We start from the raw sequence: 24098 nt of genomic DNA, 5'->3' as shown, positions 1-24098 counted from the left end.
GTTACTGCTGGAGATCTCTCAGTATGAAAGACATGGCCTTATAGAATTTGAATACATTAGTATCTTGTTTGCCAAAAGAATGACAATTAATCACTTGTTCACTCAAAAGGAGGCCGCTGATGTGATATTTCTCTTCCTTGGTTATGCAGGCAGAAACTGGAGCTGAAAACCACGGAAGCAAGCCTGGGACTGAAGCCGGGAAAGCAGGTTTCAGCCATCATTAAAGCAGTTGATTCGAAGTACACGGCCATTCCCATTGTGGGCCAGGTCTTCCAGAGCAAGTGCAAAGGATGCCCTTCTGTAAGTGTGAGCCACAGCGCTGTGTGGCCAAATCATGGAATAATCATGGCCTACAATTCTGTTTTCCTTTCTCCAATGGAAGCTTCAGTCACTGAGTTATAATGGCAGTAGCCTAATAATATGCCATAATAATTAACAAATGACTACCACGTCCACTTAGTTCAAATAAAAAATGTTATGACTTGAAGGCAGCTTCCTCAAAGCAGACCTCAGAATGCAGTGGGGATAAGCCTGATGAAGTTAGGGGAAGCATACAGCAGCATTGAGAGCATAGACAGTGGCCTGAATCCTGAAAGTTCTGCCTCTCAGGAGTAATATGTCCAGACTTCCCAGGTGGCTCAGTGGGTAAAGAATCCACCTGCAATACAGAAAGATGCAAGAGATATGAGTTGGATCACTGGGTCGGGAAGATCCCCTGGACGAAGACATGGCAACCTACTCCAGTATTCATGCCTGGGAAATCCCATGGACAGAGAAGCCTGGTGGACAAAAGTCCATGGGGTTGCAAAGAGTAGGACACAACTGAAATAACTGAGCACACACACAGTACTATGGCCACAGGTGAAATGTTTTACTGAGCTCAGTGTTCTGAGAGCTGCTAGGAGGACTAGAAATGGATACCAAGCTCTTCACCTAAATCAGGAATACTTATTTACCACACACCCCCACCTCCACTACTGTTACAGCCAGAAATGAGCACACCCCCAAGGCTAAGTGTGTGAGTGTGTGTGTCTGTGTGTGTGCAGGTGTGAGTGTATCCATATGTATTTGTAAGTGTGTGTGTAATATTTTTAATCTAATAAAGAATAATTTCTTTTGTTGCATAAATCAGTTGTGATGTATGGCCACAGATATGACTCTGGGTTCCAGCATTTCCTAATACTTAACCCTTGGCTTCAGGCTCTGTTTGTAGCTACCATAAGATGCTTTTCCCTTGGCCATTATTAGTGTTCAAAAAAGTGGAATCATCAAGAGCTAATACCAGAATTTGCTTAAAGTGTAAGGCACCAATTCCTTATTAGTTTCTCAAATATATCAAAATTGAGTGAAGGGGAAAACAAAATGAGACAAAACTAATTGTTCTCAAACCTTGTTTCTTCTTTTTTCCCCACAAATTATCTAATGTTCCAATGTCATTTTCTGATGTCATATGAGATGGAAATTATTTAGAAAGGTGACTAATGAAACCAGTGATCTTTTCTTATTCTGTTAATTTCTCTCCCCATAGTTATCAAATATTATGAGCCATCTAAGATTTCTCAAAACTATTTCTCCATTATTATAGGAAAGGTTTATGTCTTTGGTTTGCTTATTCAATGTCAGTATAATGTCACCATTGCAACTCTTTAAAGAAAAAAACTCTGACTTAACACTTAACACTGATGTGATCTCTGCCCTCAGAAACAACGCAGTAAATCTAGCTAAGTACAACTGGACTATTTTTTTTGACTATCCTCTTAATATTAGATAACCAAAAGGGATTTGAAAAGAGCAAAATATGTATCTGTTGTTATTGGAAGGAATGAATAATTTAAAAACTGGTAGCATGTAGATTATGCAGAGCTAAGAGTTCAGTTCAGTTCAGTTCAGTCGCTCAGTCATGTCCGACTCTTTGCAACCCCATGAATCGCAGCGCGCCAGGCCTCCCTGTCCATCACCAACTCCCGGAGTTCACTCAGACTCACATCCATCGAGTCAGTGATGCCATCCAGCCATCTCATCCTCTGTCGTCCCCTTCTCCGGTCACTAATGGGATTTAATGCATGTTTTTTTTACAACTAGGGGAGAAGTGGTAAACTATGAAAAATAAGGTTTTGAACTTTTTTCTAAGCCAAAAGATGTTATTGATTAGAACTATTTACTATTTTTAAAACCACAGCGGCATAACAGTACTGTATATGAGGATTACCTTTATCTAAATGCCACTCTACTTAACACGGAAATATGAAATGAACAGTTCAGATCTCAGCAAGATGTTTTACTATTACTAGTAGTTCATCCAAACCATAAAATAAAGAGAATAGGGAGATCAAATTATTATAAAAACTGGTTTTCAATAAGGTTTCAGTTAATAAGAAATATGACACAATTCTTCAGCAGTTCTGATGATTTTTCCCAACAGAATAGCCTGTTGTTAATGAAAATTCGACATAATTTCACTATGGTAGTCAAAGCCTGGCCACAGATGTAATTCCCTTGTGTAACCATGGAATGACCTATATGGCCAGAATCTTGAGGTATCTTCATTTGAGCTAAGTTCTAATCGACAAAAAGCGTCCTCTTGAGAGGACTTGTGCACTGGTCAGCAGGCCTCTGTATTTGCCTCTGAGAGTCACAGAAATGTGACAGGGGCAGGGGCAATCAGATATATGGATGTAAGATACAAAGAGCTTCTTTTGCTTGTCGGATACAAGGAAAATTTTATTTCTGGAGAGAACATTCTTTATAAACACAGATGTTCAGAATTATGAGTGTGGTCTGGGCCTGCGGCCATGTTTTGCAGCTCTCAGAGCATTGGCAGTCCATCAGAAAACACCTGCAGCCTGACAACCTCTCCAAGGCTGAGGCTGTCAGAAGCTTCCTGGCCTTCATCAAGCACCTCAGGAGGGCAAAGAAAGAAGAGATCCTCCAAATTCTAAAGGCAGAAAACAAGGAAGTACTGTAAGTTCCCTGAACATTTCCTGGGGTTGTCTATAAGAAAGTGTTTCTGGATTGCTGTTTATTAAGCAGGTAAAGATCCCTTTTTAATCGGCTGCCTCACCTTCAAATCAGTTGTTTTGCTATTTCACATTTGCATTGAACAGTTATACCTCAGTGCAGTAACTCAATGGTTAATTGGCCAGAAATGCAAGTTTTCAGCAGTGACTCAGAGTGAACATTTTATTTTGAACATTTTGTTCATGGGTGTAAATCAGGTCTAGATTGGTACATAGATAGGGGGAGGGTAGAACTTTGATGTGATACCACCGTGCAGATGCTGCCACACTCTGCTGAAATTGTGTTCCCAGAGCTATCAGTTGACACTCAGAAAGAGTTCAGAATTGATTATGAAAACAAACAGACAAAAAAAACAGTATGATTTTTTCTATTAAAAATGATCTTTCATTAAAGATACAGTGATGATCCTCATAGAAGCCTTGTTTTGAAGAGAAAATTGAGAACTGAGATAAACAGCCAAAAGAATCCAGAGAAAAGAAATATGTACATCATTTGAGTATTCAGTGGAAGAGTGCCTTATTTTGCATCCACAATAAAGACAGTTGACAATTCTCAAACTTACATTGTAAATACCAATACAAATACACTTTCTAAATAGAAGTGTTTTGGTCTGTAAAACAAAATTTATCTGCAACTACAAATTCAACTGTTTAACACTAATTATCCTAATTGATGATATAGAACATGGCTCAGTTAGTTTAACAAACAGTGGAAACTAGCCATTAATAGTCAAAAGTATAAAATAGCCAAGTTACACCCCTTCCCACAAACACACAACACACACAGCAACAGTCAGTGGTCACTGAGTTCAAAGGACTTGATTACTCAAGAATAAGAAAATTTAGCTTTTTTCCTGAGAAGATTGTTTATTCTTGATTGTAATGTTATTGACTTGTCTTAGGGGATTAAAAAATTGATATGAATTCCATATGACTACTAGTTAGTTGGATACTGTCTTCAAAAATAAACATTTAAACTGAGTTAAATGTATGCAAAATTATAAATTCTCAGACTCTGTTTTAATCATAGAACTTAAGAATATATTTTAGAGTGACTTATCTTTTTGTCAAAAAAAAATTACTGACAAAAACAGTGCAAAATATGGCTGTTAACTTAGAACAGAGATTACACTAAACCTTAGACTTATTTGTATCCTAAAAATCTTATGGTGGCAATAATTTGTATGATTGCATGATGTATTTTCTGAACCAGGTTATTTACCTAATATTTTCAATATTGTATCATATCATAGAAATAGACATGTAACATTGTATAGTAGAAAAGATATTCTGTTCAGTTCAGTTAAGTTGCTCAGTCGTGTCTGACTCTTTGCGACCCCATGAATCGCAGCATGCCAGGCCTCCCTGTCCATCACCAACTCCCAGAGTTCACTCAAACTCGTATCCATCGAGTTGGTGATGCTATCCAGCCATCTCATCCTCTGTCATCCCCTTCTCCTCCTGCCCCCAATCCTTCCTAGCATCAGAGTCGTTTCCAATGAGTCAACTCTGCTCATGAGGTAGCCAAAGTACTGGAGTTTCAGCTTTAGCATCAGTCCTTCCAGTGAACACCCAGGACTGATCTCCTTTAGGATGGTTGGACCTCCTTGCAGTCCAAGGGACTCTCAAGAGTCTTTTCCTACACCACAGTTCAAAAGCATCAATTCTTTGGCGCTCAGCTTTCTTCACAGTCCAACTCTCACATCCATACATGACCACTGGAAAAACTATATAGCCTTGACTAGACAGACATTTGTCGGCAAAGTAATGTCCCTGCTTTTTAATATGCTATCTAGGTTGGTCATAACTTTTCTTCCAAGGAGTAAGCATCTTTTAATTTAATGGCAGCAGTAACCATCTGCAGTAATTTTGGAGCCCTCCGTCTAGTCAAGGCTATGGTTTTTCCTGTGATCATATATGGATGTGAGAGTTGGACTGTGAAGAAGGCTGAGTGCCGAAGAATTGATGCTTTTGAACTGTGCTGTTGGAGAAGACTCTTGAGAGTCCCTTGGACTGCAAGGAGATCCAACCAGTCCACTCTGAAGGAGATCAACCCTGGGATTTCTTTGGAAGGAATGATGCTAAAGCTGAAGCTCCAGTACTTTGGCCACCTCATGCGAAGAGTTGACTCATTGGAAAAGACTCTGATGTTGGGAGGGATTGGGGGCAGGAGGAGAAGGGGATGACCAAGGATGAGATGGCTGGATGGCATCACGGACTTGATGGACGTGAGTCTGAGTGTACTCCAGGAGTTGGTGATGGACAGGGAGGCCTGGCGTGCTGCGATTCATGGGGTCGCAAAGAGTCGGACACGACTGAGTGACTGAACTGACTGACTGACACTGTTTCCACTGTTTCCCCATCTATTTCCCATGAAGTGATGGGACCGGATGCCATGATCTTCGTTTTCTGAATGTTGAACTTTAAGCCAACTTTTTCACTCTCCTCTTTCACTTTTATCAAGAGGCTTTTTAGTTCCTCTTCACTTTCTGACATACTGGTGGTGTCATCTGCATATCTGAGATGATTGATATTTCACCCAGCAATCTTGAAAAGATATTCAGTTCAGTCACTCAGTCACGTTTGACTCTTTGTGACCCCATGAATTGCAGCACGCCAGGCCTCCCTGTCCATCACCAACACCTGGAGTTCACTCAGACTCATGTCCATCGAGTCGGTGATGCCATCCAGCCATCTCATCCTCTGTCGTCCACTTCTCCTCCTGCCCCCAATCCCTCCCAGCATCAGAGTCTTTTCCAATGAGTCAACTCTTCGCATGAAGTGGCCAAAGTACTGGAGCTTCAGCTTTAGCACCATTCCTTCCAAAGAACACCCAGGACTGATCTCCTTTAGAATGGACTGGTTGGATCTCCTTGCAGTCCAAGGGACTCTCAAGAGTCTTGTCCAACACCACAGTTCAGAAGCATCAATTCTTCGGCACTCAGCCTTCTTCACAGTCCAACTCTCACATCCATATATGACCACTGGAAAAACCATAGCCTTGACTAGACAGACCTTTGTTGGCAATATTACATATAAGTTTCCTTAAATATATTCCAAACTTACATGACCTTGAAAATTCCTCTTCTTAAAGCATTTTGTAGGATTAGTGTTACCTGAAAACACTTTAGAAAACACTGTAATTAAGACCCATGTATTCCAGAGTCAGAAAAAACTGAGTTCCAATCCTAGCTCTATTTTTACTGACTATGGGACCTTGAACAAATGATTTGATATCTCTGAGTTTGTTTCCTTATGTATAGGGAGAATATTAGTATTAAACTGACAGAGATGTTAGGTGAGCTGATGGTATTAATAACAGCATATATTTATTGAGCATTTACAATGTGCCAAGCACTATTCTAAGTGTTTTACATAGATCATGTGATTTAATCCTCTTGACAACCCTAAAATAACTGCTCTTTATAGCCCCATGTTACAGATGAAGAAGTTAAAGCAAAAAGAGGTTCCATTTAATTCAGTCACTCAGTCGTGTCCAACTCTTTGTGACCCCATGGACTGCTGCATGCCAGGCTTCCCTGTTGTTTGCTAACTACCAGAGCTTGCTCAAACTCATGTCCATTGAGTTGGTGATGCCATCAACCATCCAACCATCTCATTCTCTATCATCCCCTTCTCTTGCTGCCTTCAATCTTTCCCAGCATCAGGGTCTTTTCCATTGAGTCAGTTCTTCGCATCAGGTGGCCAAATTATTGGAGTTTCAGTTTCAGCATCAGTCCTTCCAATGAATATTCAGGAGTGATTTCTTTAGGATGGAGTGGTTGGATCTCCTTGCAGTCCAAGGAACTCTCAAGAGTCTTCTCCAACGCCACAGTTGAAAAGCATCAGTTCTTTGGTGCTCAGCTTCCTTTATGGTCCAACTCTCACATACATACATGACTACTGGAAAAGCCATAGCTTTGACTAGATGGACCTTTGTTGGCAAATTAATGTCTCTACTTTTTAATATGCTATTTAGATTGGTCATAGCTTTTCTTCCAAGGAGCAAGCGTCTTTTAATTTCATGGCTGCAGTCACCATCTGCAGTGATTTTGGAGCCCAAGAAAATAAAATCTGTCACTTTTTCTACTGCTTCCCCATCTGTTTGCCATGAAGTGATGGGGCCGGATGCCATGATCTCAGTTTTTTGAATGTTGAGTTTTAAGCCAACTTTTTCCACTCTCCTCTTTCACTTTCATCAAGAGGCTCTTTAGTTCTTCTTCACTGTCTGCCATAAGGGTGGTGTCATCTGCATATCTGAGGTTATTGATATTTCTCCCAGCAATCTTGATTCCAGCTTGTGCTTCCTCCAGCCCAGCATTTCTCATGATGTACTCTGCATATAAGTTAAATAAGCAGGGTGACAATATACAGCCTTGATGTACTCCTTTCCCAATTTGGAAAAGAGGTTGCATACCTAAAATAGCTAGTAAAGTGTTTGCAATAATAACACTTAAGAAGTATTATCCCTCTCTCAGTCTGCTCCATTCCATGAGGTTTTGTTAAGGCCAAAATGGTATAGTACAAGAATATCTTTTTAAAAATATGTATGTATATATATATATATATATATATATATATATATATATATATAATGCATTAAATACATGTATGTATTTGTTATGTAGATGTGGAATGAAATGTATACAGACATCTTATGCTCATTAGTATAGCAACTAGTTTCAGAAATATTATCATCCCAAGACTCAACCAGAGATTCTTAATGAGTAGACTATGTACCTAGCACTTTCCTGTAGAAGTTTCACTCTACTCACAACTAATTGTTGTCATTGAACTTGAACTATGCTTGTGTGCACGCTAAATCGCTTGTTATGTCTGATGCTTTGTGATTCTGTGGACCATAGCCCACCAGGCTCCTCTGTCCATGGGATTCTCCAGGCAGAAATACTGGGGTTGGTTGCCATGCCCTCCTCCAGAGGATCTTCCTGACCCAAGGGTCAAACCTGCCTCTCTTACCTCTCCTGCATTGGCAGGCAGCTTCTTTAGCACTAGCACCACCTGGGAAGTCCGAACTTGAACTGTACCATGGTGCTTTTTATTTTTAAAAAAAATGAGCAGAAATTTCTCTCTTGGATATAAATGAAAGTTAAAAGAATGTCCCATCTTTCCACTGAATGATACTACCTTAGTTATGCATTTAAGAAATGTATATAGTTACAAAGCTAATTAGAAAAAGAATTGATTTGGGAGACCATAGCTTTTATATATTAATTATGGAGAAAAGAATTTTAACCTAATTTGTGATATTATTTATATAATTTTATTTACAAACCTCCAAATTATATTTGGCTTAGGGTAAAACAGTAAAATTAATCTGTATATTCTGAGGGTACATTGAGTGAGAAAGAAGGGAGTTAAGAGAGAGGCTTAAAATAAAATGGGGTAGTGTCTTTCAGAGAAAGCCATCACTTTTTTTTGTTTAAATAAAAAATTTTCACTTCTTTAGGAAACTCAAACCAATGGGGTCTATGAATGGTAGCAATTCAAAATAATTTATTAAGCACCCTAAAGATTGATATCTATGACTGTGTTTTCTGTTGTAGACCCCAGCTAGTGGATGCTGTCACCTCTGCTCAAACACCAGACTCATTAGATGCCATTTTGGACTTTCTGGATTTCAAAAGCACCGAGAGCGTTATCCTCCAGGAAAGGTTTCTCTATGCCTGTGCATTTGCCTCACATCCCGATGAAGAACTCCTGCGAGCCCTCATTGTAAGTCAGATGGACACTGCCAAAATGAAAGCTCTCAGCTGATCTTCAGAATCTAAGCAGTAATTAAAAGTTGCCAGCATCAAAGTAAAGGCTGAAACTAAATCCTCTGATTATTCATATTCAAATTCTATTAGACTGTTTTCTTTCATTAATCATTAATTGTACAGTAGATTATTTCACAAAGTAGAATATTTCACATAGTGTCTTCTTTGCAATTCCTCTAGATAACTTAAGCTATGTCTTATGGAAATTTAAAGATTATATTCACCTATCATATAATGTGGCATAGGACAAAATTTCAATTTCTGTCTTGGTTATACTTCACAATTTGACTTTAAAAGATTTATTTTGACTTCAAAAATCTTTGTGCTATTTAATGTACAGTACATTGTATAACATATAATCATTATATGTTATATATTGGGTTGACCAAAAAGTTCCTTTGGGATTTTCAATACATTATTACTGAAAAACCCCAATGAACCTTCACCAACCGAATACATATCATTCTTCTGATACTGAAAAATTATATTGGAAGCAAAAGCTAGAGTTCTCTTGGACCCAAGGTTTAAAAACAGAAAGTGTACTTATTCACTTATGATTTAGGGGAATAATTCATAATCTTTTTGGAAAATAGGCTTGTTTGAAAATCTGATAGCATTAGTGAAGTCCCTCATTACCCACACATACAATTTTACAGACCATTTTTTTGATTTACTGATGCAGTGAATATAATCCATAAACCTCTCAGGAATTCACAGATCTATGTTAAAAATACCTGGAAAGACTTTACCAACTCTTCAGTTCAAAGCTAGAGAGTGAATTTATGTGTCCCCAAAGCAAAATTCAGAGTTCGCAATCTAGAAATATGGAAACAGTTTCTTTAGGCTTTGGCTACTTTTGTTTCTTACTGAAAAATATTCCATGAAAATGTTAAATGTTTTGGTAATCTGTTTTGTCCCTGTTTGGCTAATAGAGTAAGTTCAAAGGTTCTTTTGGAAGTAATGACATCAGAGAATCTGTTATGATCATCATCGGGGCCCTTGTCAGGAAGCTGTGTCAGAATGAAGGCTGCAAACTGAAAGTAAGTGCAAATCCAATCTCAGTCACTGTATGCATAGCTCCAAACCATCCTATTTAACACTTGCGTGCTCACGACTGGTGTTCCTAATTCCTCTCACCCTACTCTGTTTTCACTACTTGCATGGGCAATTATTGCTGTTGAACATACTTTATAATTCAGTTAATTATTACATGGATTATTTATTCTGTCTCCCACTGAAATATAAGTTCACTGAAGAGATGGATCTTTCTCACCACTTGCTTAAAATGGTGCCTGGTACATAGGTAAAGTTCAATAAATGCTCGCTGAAAGTGAATAGTCCAAGAATCCCCCATCAAGAAATATTTATTGTGTACCCACTGTGTACTGTACTCAACTTTGAATGATGTATATACGTATATATGGTAAAGTTCTTTTTCTTCGATAGTAGACTCTAAGGGTACCTCCTTGAGCAGACTATTATCTATAGTAAGTATGGTTTGCAGTTTTTGAGTTTTTATGGGAGAAATTTAGTTACTTCTAACTACTTTAGAACTTTGTATTTTATTTTTAATTTAATTTCATCAAAGCTTCTCCACTTGCCTGAGTGGACTATCAATTTTGACATCTTCCTCATTAAATTATGACAAAACATTCACTTTTAAGCACAACTAAATATGGAAAATCTAAATGAATGAATATCGAACTCAACTCATCTTTCTGTAAGGCAAACAGGTTAAAGATGTTAAACATATACAAATATAATCTTTTTTCCATCCATGTTTATTATATAACCAGCTTTCAGACAGCATTTTACTTTTATTTCTGTTTCCTATTAATATGTGTTTTTGCTTACATTTTGATCTCACTGCATCCTAATTTCTTTTCTCCCCCAAATTTATATTTGGAAAAAAATTCAGACCTATGGAAAAGTTGTGAGAATAGCACAATTCCATGAATATTTGTATACCTGATTCATCTAAATTTGACAGTTGTTAATGTATTATCCTATTTGAATTATCTTATTTCATTTTATATTATTTTGGTTGAACCCTTTGAGAGTAAGTTGCATGCATCTGACATTTTACCCCTAAAGACTTTTACTTCTCATTACTTGAAGGCCATTGCATCTAGGCTTTTACAATGGACAAAATACATGTATTTATATTTATTAAATTGTGAGTTCATACTGCTACCTCTAATTCTAATCCAGTTCTACAGGGTTCTTTCTCTCCTTCCATCATTCCATAATTATATCTTCCTTCTCCCACATTGAGAACCTTGGTTCTCAAGAACATTGATACTGTGGTTCATTTGCTCAATCCTAAAACACACAAAATAGCTTTGGAATTGTTACACGAATATCACTACCAAAAACAAACTATCTTAAGTAAAGTTCAAGACTTCACAATCTTTTTGTCTTTAGAATATATTACACGAAAGGTATATAATCAGAGTACTATGCTCAAACATTACTTGGGTTAATTCTTTTTTATTTTCTTTCATTCAGTTATGTTATTAATCTGATATTTATTCATGTTCATTAGATTTTGTTTCAATTCAATTTTAGCATCCTTACATCCTTGTTAACTTCATCTTATTTCTTGAATATAGGAAATAGGAACATGATTTGAAAGTCAAAACTTGATTTTAAAAATATTCTCAAAGAGGTCTCATTCCCTTTCCTACCCTTCCACCCATTCTTACCTACTTTTTCTACATAAGTGGTATAATTAGTTTTGTGTTCTCTTTCCTGTTTCTTTTTGCAACAGTAAGCAGGTGTACACACACATTCTTATTCCTTTTTTCTTACACAAACTATAAACTTCTGTATATCTTATTGTTTCCGCTTAACAACATATTCTGGAAATCAACCCATACTGGTTCACAGAGATCTTTCTCCTTCCTTTTACAGCTGCCTAGTACTCCGTTGTGTGTTAAACTGAGGCACCACGGTTTATTCTCCCATGTATGGTCATTAGGTGATGTCCACTGTTTTTGCTCTTTACAAATAATATTTAAATGGATAATCTTGGGCACATTTTCTCTTATTTTTGGAGCTATAGCTTCAGGGCTAGGGTACTGGATCAAAATGCAGATATGTTAGATTTTTCCAAATTATCTTCCATGGGAATTGTAACATTTTAGGTTCCCACTAGGATGCCAATTTCCCAATAGGCTCAATAACAATGTATGTTATCAAACTTTTGGGGTTTTAGAGTTCAGTCTGATAGTTGAGAAATAGGACTTCTTTATTACATTTAAACTTCAGCATCTTCATTCTATTTGAGGGTCACTACCCCCCATTTCTCCCGTGTGTGTGTGTGTGTGTGTGTGTGTGTGTGTACTTGAAGCCTACATATGACACTGAAGCCCCTAAAACATACTTAGTAACAAAGGTAAAATAGAGCCTATTTCTAATTTACTTTTCCATTAAACTATTAACTTATTAGTTAATAGTTTCTAGGCCAGAAAACAAAAGGCCTTTCCTGATTAAAGAATATGTTTGCAAAGTACCTGCTACACAGAAGGCATTCAAGAAAGGTTTTTTGAACAGTATGTCAGCATTAATGAAATTTGGAATTGAGTGGAAATGAGCACTCTTTAAACAGTTAGAACAAGACCTTACAGTTGAGTCCTAGGTGCTTTCACCATAGTTAATACAAGGGTGAATGCCACCAGTTAGGCACCTTCTAACCATTATTTTAGAATTTCAATGAATGGGCAATTCTAGGAATAATCGATTACAAGGGAATTAAAAAATGATTTTATACATTCAGAATGTGTTTAAAAGTAAATATGCCCATTGTTAATTATACTCATTGCTTCTTGCAGATATGTTAATGTATGTATTTAAAAAATAACAACAATACCTTTATCAAGCTGTACTTTTTCATTTTCATTGTGTGCCTCAGTCAAGCAACCAGTGCAAAAGCTATAAAACTTGAGGCTGTTGTCTTGGACACAAGAGTGAAGCCAGTCTTACCCAAGCTTTGTTTCATGTGTGGTTACACATATGTCTGATGTAGGATGTGTTCTTTTAGGGAGTGGTAGAAGCCAAGAAGTTAATCTTGGCAGGACTTGAAAAAGCAGGGAAAAAAGAGGACATCATGATGTACCTGCTGGCTCTGAAAAATGCCCGGCTTCCAGAAGGCATCCCGCTCCTTCTAAAGTACACAGAGACGGGAGAAGGGCCCATCAGCCACCTTGCCGCCACCGCACTCCAGAGATACGATGTCCCTTTCATAACTGATGAGGTAAGTTCTCCAAGAATATTTGCAACCTTCACAAAAGGGAAACAAAAGCACGCCTAATCATGCTGCTGCTGCTGCTGCTGCTAAGTCGCTTCAGTCGTGTCCGACTCTGTGTGACCCCATAGATGGCAGCCTACCAGGCTCCCCCATCCCTGGGATTCAACTGGCAAGAACACTGGAGTGGGCTGCAAACTTCTCTGAAGTCACCCTATTTCCTGCCCCAAACTAAGAATCTCTTTTTCCTGTTTAGAAATAACTTCAATTGGATTTAAGTCAGTTCTGAAGTAGCCTCACATTTTGAGTAGATATTGTCCTATATCCTGAAGCATAAATATTGAAGCACCTTCTTTTACTTTAAGAAACAAATTCTTCTCTGAAATATCTTTATTTCCCTGGTGGCTCAGATGGTAAAGAATCTGCCTGCAATGCAGGAGACCCAGGTTTGATCCCTGGGTAGGGAAGATCCCCCTGGAGAAGGAAATGGCTAACCACTCCAGTATTGTTGCCTGGGAAATCTCGTAGAGAAGAGGAACCTGATGGGTTACAGTCCATGGGGTCGCAGAATCAGACACGACTGAGCAATTAACATGCAGAGACACACACACATACACACACACACACACATGTTTTAAGATGCTCTTAAATTGTTTGACATGGGAATAACCTGGCTTAAGTGTGACCATTCAGGAAGCCATCCAAATTAAAAAATTTTTTAGGACAGAGAATGTTTACAAAGTATAAGATAAACTGCCTGCTCAAAATGATGTTCTAAGTTTGCAGCTACGTTGTTGATAGCCTGTGAAGTGTGATAATTAGGGTCATGAGTATTTGAGACAGACAGACTTAGAGATTCTGGCTCAGTCTCTTCTTAGTTGTTTTTGTTTTGATGAGTTTCTTAATTCCTATGTATTTGAGAACAAGGTCAACATTTGAGAGAGAGAACAAGGCAGAGGGGAGTAGAATTGAAAGAAATATTTATAAATACCTAGTATAGAACCCCTATTGTTAGGTGATGCTAGTGACTAATGAAATGAGTTGTTGCCACAGGATGTAATCATTTTGATGAATTTTCTTCAGTATTAACATTTTGTAAAAAAGATTTAAAAAAAGAAGAAAATCCTCTATTATAACCTATGGCCTTTGGATGATAATGATGTATCAGTGTCAGTTCAGTTCAGTTCAGTTCAGTAGCTCAGTCGTGTCCGACTCTTTGCAACCCCATGAATCGCAGCATGCCAGGCCTCCCTGGTTCATCAAATGTAATACACATACCACTGAGATGCAGGATGTTGACAGAGGGGAGGTTGTGTGGAAGAGGGAGTGGGAAGGGATGAAGATCAGAAGGTATATAGGAACACTATACCTGCAGCTCTGGAGAAGGCAATGGCACCCCACTCCAGTACTCTTGCCTGGAAAATCCCATGGACGGAGGAGCCTGGTGGGCTGCAGTCCATGGGGTCGCTAAGAGTCAGACACGACTGAGAGACTTCACTTTCACTTTTCACTTTCATGCATTGGAGAAGGAAATGGCAACCCACTCCAGTGTTCTTGCCTGGAGAACCCAGGGAAGGGGGAGCCTGGCCGGCTGCCGTCTATGGGATCACACAGAGTCGGACACGACTGAAGCGACTTAGCAGCAGCAGCAGCAGCATACCTGCAGCTCAGTTTTTCTGTGAACCTAAGATTTCTCTAAAAAATAGTCTATTAATTTTAAAAAGATGGAAAATTCTGAGGCACTTCATTGTAAGGAATATAGGTTCATCTAGTCATCTCTTTCCAGAGGCCCTTTGCCGTATAGCAGTAGTACCTTTGAAAAATCTGTGTTTCCTAGGTAATACTATGATATGCTGCATAGCAATCAAGACTCAGAAATCTCAGTTTCTCACATCTCAGCTTCTCATCCATGCTATGGCTAATCCATGCTAAGGGAAAATGTGGCCATGAACTCACTATAGTAGTAGACTAAAGAGCGGGATAAGATATATCAGCTCTTAACTGCCTCAGCCCAGAAGTCACCCACAGAAATTCTGCTTACGGTCTGTTAGCCAGAACTATGGCTCCACCCTAAGTGCAAAGAAATGTGGGAAATGTAGAGGCACGTGTCTATTTTTATGAGCATGAACTCTTCCTGCCACGGTATCAATTCATGAAATGATATGTGAGCTTACCAAGCTTGAACATCTTGTCTACAGGTAAAGAAGACTATGAACAGGATATACCACCAGAATCGTAAAATACATGAAAAAACTGTGCGTACTACTGCAGCAGCCATCATTTTAAAAAACAATCCATCCTACATGGAAGTAAAAAACATCCTGCTCTCTATTGGGGAACTTCCCAAAGAAATGAATAAATACATGCTCTCCATTGTCCAAGACATCCTACGTTTTGAAATGCCTGCAAGGTAGGGAACAGCGCCCCTCTCTCTGCTTATCTGAGCTTGCTTGTATAATGATGTGATACACATGTGGCTGATAATAATGGTGTGGTCTTTATGCTGGGTTATGTTGCGTAAAACCAAAGAGTTTCCCAAATTTCCCATAAGAGAAGTATTTAGCAGGCCAGATTAAACTTTGCCTTGGCACTATGATTTGGAACTCTGGATATAGTTTTTTTCACTCTAGGTATTCTGTTCGGTCTGGTAATATCATATTGCCAAGTGTTAGTGATGTTTTAAAATCCAACTACATTTTCAGTAGGACTGAAATCTTCTCTCGGCCTGACTTCATCCCTGGAGCAAAGCAGAAGAGAGCTAATCACTCACTCATATGCAGTCCCTGTGAATATTTGAGGACTGCTCTTTACCTTTTCTTCTCTGTGCTAAAATCATATCACCTAGTGATTCTGGGGTGAACCCTGTAAGGAAACATTCTTCTTCTTCCTCTCAATAATGTTCTACATCAGACCTAGGTATGGATTTCTTTGGTAGATTATTTTCTTTTTTTGCTGTGCTGTTTAAATTTTATTATTACTGATGCAATTAATGTTAAGTAGTCAGGAATGGCAATATCTCAACACTAATTAGATAAGTAAATAAGATAGAGAAAAAAAAAGTGAAAGTCTCTTGGTCATATCCAACTCTTTGGGACCCCATGTACTATACAGTCCGTGGAATTCTCCAGGCCAGAATACTAGAGTGGGTAGCCTTTGCCTTCTCCAGGGGATCTTCCCAACCCAGGGATCAAACCCAGGTATCCCAGGTCTCCCATATTGCGTGCAGATTCTTTACCAGCTGAGCTACCAGGAAGCCCAAGGATACTGAAGTCCATAGCCTCTCCCTTAGAAGGGTAAGGCTTACTTAGAAAGAGACACTCAGGCTTCCCAGAGGGCGCTAGTGGTAAAGAACCTGCCTGCCAATGCAGATGAAAGAGACATGGTTTCAGTCCCTGGATTGGGAAAATCCCCTGGAGAAGGGCATGGCAACCCACTCCAGTGTTCTTGCCTGCAGAATTCCATGGACAGAGGAGCCTGGTGTGCTATAGTCCATAGAGTTGCAAAGAGTCAGACACGACTGAAGTAACTTGGCACACACATTGCGTTTTACTGAGATGTTTCTTTTCTTTTTTATGGCCATGCTGAGTGGTTTGTGAGATCTTAGTTTCCTGACCAGGGATCGAACCCGTGTCCCTTATGGTGGAAGCTCGTGAAGTCCTAACTGTTGCACCACCAGAGAAGTCCCTTGTGAAGTGTCCCTTTAATTGAACATTAGACAACACTAGAGGGTATAGGAAAACATTTAAAGAAAGATTGGGCAGCCTCTCCAGTTTGGTACAATTTTCCTTAAAAGTATATACTATTTGACAATAGAACCACAATGATTCAAAGAACATGTTGTTTTCCACTTCTGAGTTGTGTCCATCACTCAGCTTCAACTATATCATAGTTGGGTGTCCTCACCTTGCTGTCATTTTGATACCAAACTAAACTTCAGATATCTGAGGAATGAAGGGGAAAACCCTCATCCTGATGCTGACACTCCAGCTGGCACCTCCCTAGTCTTGGAGTGGCACGAGGAAAATTTGGCCCCTTCTTTTTTCCACTGAGGATTTGGGTTCCTTCCAAATATGACTTGGGAAACAGCCACCACAATGCAGCTTTTTCCTTTTTTGTGTTACAGCAAAATTGTCCGTCAAGTTCTGAAGGAAATGTTTGCTCATAATTATGATCGTTTCTCCAAGAGTGGGTCCTCCTCTGCATATACTGGCTATGTAGAACGTACGTAACCCAGAAAGGGGCTCTCCCTCCCTGCCCCATGCCCTGCTCAGTGTTGCTGTGACTGTTGTTAAATTTGCGGATTTTTTTTGTTGGTGTCATTAGGGACTTCCCATTCGGCATCTACTTACAGCCTTGACATTCTTTACTCTGGTTCTGGCATTCTAAGGAGAAGTAACCTGAACATCTTTCAGTATATTGAGAAAACTCCTCTTCATGGTATCCAGGTATCTCATTTTTCATTAATTTTGCTTATTTGACTATGTAAGCAGTTAGTGTGAAGTAGGATAAAATATATACTAATGATAACACTGCTGCTGCTGCTGCTGCTAAGTCACTTCAGTCGTGTCCGACTCTGTGCAACCCCATAGACGGCAGCCCACCAGGCTCCCCCGTCCCTGGGATTCTCCAGGCAAGAACACTGGCGTGGGTATGATAACACTATAGTAGAATGTGTAAATTAATCATGGACCTATCATGTCATCCTGATTCCATCATCTGCAAGAGGCTGTGTGGTTTATGGTCCCAGAGAGTTTCAAATATCCAAACATCCATATTTTTTCAAAGGTACACATGTTCACAAAATTGAAATCATGCCAGTATTTCTCACATATGTTTTGCAAAAATATTTTATTTTTACTCATAGATATATATATATTCCTTGGAGCTCCAGATATTTAATTCTAGTATGTATTTCCTTCTCTTGGTGTTTCTATGGAGAGACTGATTCCTCATAATGAAAGCTCTCATAATAGAATATGGTTCTCCAAAGAGTTGATCTAATTTTTCTAATACTTCTAAGACAGAAAAGAATAAAGTGTAGGCATTTGACAACTGGCTAACTTCCATCCCTTTAGTTTTACCCCAAATGTGGTGACAATCTTTAAAGGCTTCCTAATTTCAAAATATACTCTCTTTTTACTTTTTATGCATATCAAAACTATAACCTTCTAAATAAGCTAATTTTATCTTTAGAAATGATTCAGTGTTCTATAAACTTGAGTTCTTATCAATATTGTGTTACTACACTGTTTAACAAGACTCTAGTCAGAAACCATGCCTCTGTCCTGAGGAATCACCATCTGTTTTCTGATATGCGCTCTGAAATGCCAAACGCCCATGGCTAGGGCCCTGGGTGTGGAGGACAGAGAATATGTAGGATTCCTGTGTCTGGTAGAGCTCAGGGTGTGAGCCTGCTCTCGATGTTCAACGTCTCTTCTTTTACTGGAAAAGGTTTTATGTGGAAGGTTGTGAGTCATGGCTTAGAGAGTTGCACACCCTCTCATAGCACAGACTTGGGCCAACTGTGCCAACATCTCTCCACTTCGTTTTTAGGGGCTCCCTGAGACAGGCAATCCACTATGTACGACAATTCTGCAGAGACTGTGTCTCTAGGATGATGCCATTAAATGGAAAGTTCATGCTTTGCAGTCAGACAGAAGAGGTTTGAGACCTATCTCTACCATCTGAGTGTTTTTTCAGGCTTCATCTACAAACTGGATACAATCACGTGTACCTCCAAGTGTGGCTGTGAGAATTAAATGAAGAAAACAAACTCATACTCAGGCACAGAGCTGTTTTTGTTTTATTTTTTGTTTACTTTTTGTAGATGCAGGCAACTTTTGGAACCCCAGGAAAGTTGTAGGTGTAGCTTACCCTCTAGTACAGAACAGGCAGGGAACTAATGTCATGAATGCTATATCCGTTTTCCCTAGGTGGTCATTGAAGCCCAAGGACTGGAGGCATTAATTGCAGCCACTCCTGATGAGGGGGAAGAGAACCTTGACTCCTACGCTGGCTTGTCAGCTCTCCTCTTTGATGTTCAGCTCAGACCTGTCACTTTTTTCAACGGATACAGTGATTTGATGTCCAAAATGCTGTCAGCCTCTAGTGACCCTATGAGTGTGGTGAAAGGACTTCTTCTGCTAATAGATCATTCCCAGGTAATTCAGTCTGCACGTGAACACTGAATATACTAGTCACATTTTATACACATGGAGGATACAAGATAAAGTTCCACTCACCTTGGAGCTAACATTCTAAGCATCCGGCCCTCTTGGCATTATTGTCCTTTCTCCTTACCTACAGGAAAATGGGTTTTCTTTTGCCTGTATTATCTGATTAAGATGTCTTCTCACTGTTGAGGCAAAAGAGGAACTACTCAATGTGAGTGTAATATAATGTCATTATATCTCAGTAAAACTAAAAGCAGGGGAAGGAAACTGATGTGAACAGAAAAAACATGGAGAAAATAACTTAGGATTCAACAGAGGACAGGTGGCCTTATTTCTTTCACTTGGCTTTCTTGGGTACTAAGATGATATTTTTTTCTGAACACAAGCACTGAACTACAAGCTTCGTAAGTTACTGATGACATTTAACATGATGACATTAGTACAGATTCAAGTAGTGCGTCCTCCCTACCATATCAGTAGAGGCACAAGCAAGCACTGACACCAACCACATTTAATGGACACTCTTTGCCCCACATTCTCATCTTCACAGAACCTTACAAAGGTCCATTCATTGTTAAAGAATAAGAGTACTTTCATTCACTTGACCTGCATTCTTCAGAATAGTTTTCAATTTTCTTCACTCCTAAATCTTACATTACTGTACTAAGATATGACAATAGTATATTCTGTGTGGTAAGATTTAGGTGATGAGGTTACTGTAGGGTGGGAGTGGTCTGCCTCATGGAATTTTCTCAGAAACAGAAGAGGGTTAATCTGAATAACCTTTGAGTTTGACTGTGTTTGTTGTTTAATTTTTTTTTTTCTTTAATGACTTGACATTTCCTGTCTTACTAAGCATAGCAATATAAAAATGGAATATTTGCTAAAAAGAGGATCTTATGAAAAATCCTTAAAGTGATCACTTGCACTCTAACTTGTATTTTTGAGTTGAAGAAGTATGAGGAGATTGGATTAAAATGTACAGACTATAGGACTTGCTGGGGAAGTTTGCTTTTGTGGTTTATTCAGAAGTAATAGCCTAGGTTTGACTTTTGCCTCCACTAGTTACCTTCTGGAATGGGCAAATTTAACTCAGATAACCATTATATCTACTACTGTGGGTGAGAATCCCTTAGAAGATATGGAGTAGCCATCATAGTCAACAAGAGTCCAAAATGCAGTACTTGGATGCAATCTCAAAAACGACAGAATGATCTCCGTTCATTTCCAAGGCAAACCATTCAATATCACAGTAATCCAAGTCTATGCCCCAACCAGTACTGCTGAAGAAGTTGAGGTTGAATGGTTCTATGAAGACCTACAAGAGCTTCTAGAACTAACACCCCAAAAAGATGTCCTTTTCATTATAGGGGACTGGAATGCAAAACTAGGAACTCAAGAGATACCTGGAGTAACAGGCAAATTTGGCCTTGGAATGCAGAATGAAGCAGGGCAAAGGCTAATAGAGTTTTGCCAAGAGAATGCACTGGTCATAGCAAACACCCTCTTCCAACACACAAGAGAAAACTACATGTGGATATCACCAGATGGTCAATACCAAAATCATATTGATTATATTCTTTGCAGCCAAAGATGGAGAAGCTCTATACAGTCAGCAAAAGCAAGACAGAGAGCTGACTGTGGCTCAGATCATGAACTCCTTATTGCCAAATTCAGGCTTAAATTGAAAAAAGTAGGGAAAACGACGAGACCACTCAGGAATGACCTAAATCAAATCCGTTACAATTATACAGTGGAAGTGAGAAATAGATTCAGGGGACTAGATCTGATACAGTGTCTGATGAACTATGGATGGAGGTTCATGACATTGTACAGGAGACAGGGATCAAGATCACCCCTAAGAAAAAGATATGCAAAAAAGCAAAATGGCTGTCTGAGGAGGCCTTACAAATAGATGTGAAAAGACGAGAAGCAAAAAGCAAAGGAGAAAAGGAAAGATATACCCATTTGAATGCAGGGTTCCAAAGAACAGCAAGGAGAGATAAGCAAGCCTTCCTCAGTGATCAATGCAAAGAAATAGAGGAAAACAATAGAGTGGGAAAAACTGGAGATCTCTTGAAGAAAATTAGAGATACCAAGGGAATATTTCATGCAAAGATGGACACAATAAAGGACAAAAATTGTATGGATCTAACAGAAGCAGAAGATATTAAGAAGAGGTGGCAAGAATACACAGAAGAACTGTACAAAAAGATTTTCATGACCCAGATAATCACAATGGTGTGATCACTCACCTACAGCCAGATATTCTGGAATGTCAAGTCAAGTGGGCCTTAGGAAGTATCACTACAAACAAAGCTAGTGGAGGTGATGGAATTCCAGTTGAGCTGCTTCAAATCCTGAAAGATGATGCTGTGTAAGTGCTGCACTCAATATGCCAGCAAATTTGGAAAACTCAGCAGTGGCCTCAGGACTGGAAAAGGTCCATTTTCATTCCAATCCCAAAGAAAGGCAATGCCAAAGAATGTTCAAACTACCGCACAATTGCACTCATCTCACATGCTAGCAAAGTAATGCTCAAAATTCTCCAAGCCAGGCTTCAACAGTACATGAACTGTGAACTTCCACATGTTCAAGCTGGTTTTCAAAAAGGCAGAGGAACCAGAGATCAAACTGCCAACATCCACTGGATCACTGAAAAAGCATGAGAGTTCCAGAAAAACATCTATTTCTTCTTTATTGACTATGCCAAAGCCTTCGACTGTGTGGATCACAATAAACTGTGGAAAATTCTGAAAGAGATGGGAATACCAGATCACCTGACCTGCCTCTTGAGAAACCTGTATGCAGGTCAGGAAGCAACAGTTAGAACTGGACATGGAACAACAGACTGGTTCCAAATAGGGAAAGGAGTACGTCAAGGCTGTATATTGTCACCCTGCTTATTTAACTTATATGCAGAGTACATCATGAGAAACGCTGGGCTAGATGAAGCACAAACTGGAATCATATTTCTGGGAGAAATATCAATAACCTCAGATATGCAGATGACACCACCCTTATGGCAGACAGTGAAGAAGAACTAAAGAGCCTCTTGATGAAAGTGAAAAAGAAGAGTGAAAAAGTTGGCTTAAAACTCAACATTCAGAAAGCATCTGGTCCCATCACTTCATGGGAAATTGTTGGGGGAGCAGTGGAAACAGTGACAGACTTTAATTTTGGGGGAAAAATAAAGTCAAAGTCACTGCAGATGGTGACTACAGCTATGAAATAAAAAGATGCTTACTCCTTGGAAGGAAAGTTGTGACCAACCTAGACAGCATATTAAAAAGCAGAGACATTACTTTGCCAACAAAGGTCCGTGTAGTCAAAGCTATGGTTTTTCCAGTAGTCATGTATGGGTGTAAGAGTTGGACTATAAAGAAAGCTGAGCACCGGAGAACTGATGCTTTTGAAGTGTGGTGTTAGAGAAGACTCTTGAGAGTCCCTTAGACAGCAAGGAGATCCAAGCAGTCCATCCTAAAGGAAATCAGACCTGAATATTCATTGGAAGGACTAATGCTAAAGCGAAACTCCAATTCTTTGTTCACCTGATGTGAAGAACTGACTCATTTGAAAAGACCCTGATGCTATGAAAGATTGGAGGTGGGAGGAGAGGGGATGACAGAGGATGAGATGGTTGGATGGCATCACTGACTCGATGGACATGAGTTTGAGTAAATTCCCAGAGTTGGAGATGGAGAGGGAAGCCTGGTGTGCTGCATTCCATGGGGTTGCAAAGAGTCGGACACGACTGAGCGACTGAACTGAACTGAATTGAACTGAGTTACCTCCTGTGTACTCTTGGGAAGTTAACTTCATAGCTTTATATCGGGAATTCCTACACATAAAGTGAGATATTTGGAACAGATGATTCAATTTTTTATTAGTTTTGTTCTTTGGTGGATAACTTGAGGATTTTGATATGTTGGGTTTTGCTTATGAAATCAAAGATTTTAAGATCTGTAAGTGACCTGAAGTATCAGATTTCCTAAAAATCCACCCAAACGTCATTGGTTGCAACTAGAAATTAATTCCCTTTCTTTATTATTCTTCATTCTTGCCACCTCAAGATTCTCAGATGGCTGTTGTACTTCCAGCACTAATTTCTCATTCCAGGAAGGAAGAGGGAAGGGTAAGGGGCAGCAGAGTCTGACTCTTTTCAAGAACTATCCTACAAGCCTTATCTATTTCTAAAAAAGAAAACCATCTGCAAATGGAAGTCCTTTGTTGTGACCAAAACTGTGTCACATGGCTCTCTCTAGCTGCAAGAGAAGCTGGTAAAAATAGATTTTTTTGGTGGTTGTACTGACACTCTGAACAAAACTGTGTTTCTGTTACTATGAATGAAAAGAAGGAAACCAGCAATGCCTCTAATACCCCTTAATTCTCAAAATCACACATGAAAAATTGTTCTCAAATTAATCAAAGAACTGCACATCATTACACTGCATATTTCCATTAAAGTACTACCTGTGGGAGATAATCTTTTTTTTTAGTTGGAGGGCTGTGGTGGGTCTTCGTTGCTGCACACGGGCTTTCTCTAGGTATGCAGGCTTCTCACTGCGGTGGCTTCTCTTGTTGTGGAGTGCAGCAAAACTAGGCACACAGACTTCAACAGTTGCAGCACGTGGGCTCAGTAGTTGTGGCTCATGGACTTAGTTGCTCCACAGTGTGTGGGATTTTCCCAGACCAGAGATCAAACCGGTGTCCCCAGCATTGCAAGGTGGATTCTTAACCCCTGGACCACCAGGGAAGTGCTGGGGAAATGCATTCATAATGAAAGAATCTCTGAAGAAGTCCTAAGAGTGCTGAGAAAGTAGTTCACAATTTAAGATGCAGGAATAATAACAGTTCAATATCATCTATATGTACTCACCTTCCC

At 39.2% G+C, this 24098-nt stretch overlaps 1 protein-coding gene across 1 annotated transcript in view; it reads left to right on the top strand.

Moving 5' to 3' along the window:
• Window positions 1–24098, top strand: part of MTTP (microsomal triglyceride transfer protein) — a 53224-nt gene that overhangs the window by 20010 nt on the left and 9116 nt on the right. Inside the window, exons 7-15 of the mRNA XM_052642211.1 lie at window positions 150–300; window positions 2804–2961; window positions 8582–8750; window positions 9727–9834; window positions 12837–13049; window positions 15239–15450; window positions 17164–17261; window positions 17364–17485; window positions 18974–19201. Coding sequence (XP_052498171.1) covers window positions 150–300; window positions 2804–2961; window positions 8582–8750; window positions 9727–9834; window positions 12837–13049; window positions 15239–15450; window positions 17164–17261; window positions 17364–17485; window positions 18974–19201 — 1459 coding nt within the window. The remainder of the gene's footprint in view (window positions 1–149; window positions 301–2803; window positions 2962–8581; window positions 8751–9726; window positions 9835–12836; window positions 13050–15238; window positions 15451–17163; window positions 17262–17363; window positions 17486–18973; window positions 19202–24098) is intronic.

The sequence above is a fragment of the Budorcas taxicolor genome, chromosome 6 (genome assembly GCF_023091745.1).
Source record: "Budorcas taxicolor isolate Tak-1 chromosome 6, Takin1.1, whole genome shotgun sequence".
Taxonomy (NCBI): domain Eukaryota; kingdom Metazoa; phylum Chordata; class Mammalia; order Artiodactyla; family Bovidae; genus Budorcas; species Budorcas taxicolor.
Note: the sequence above shows the minus strand (reverse complement) of the source record. Positions and strands in the feature narration are given on the sequence as shown.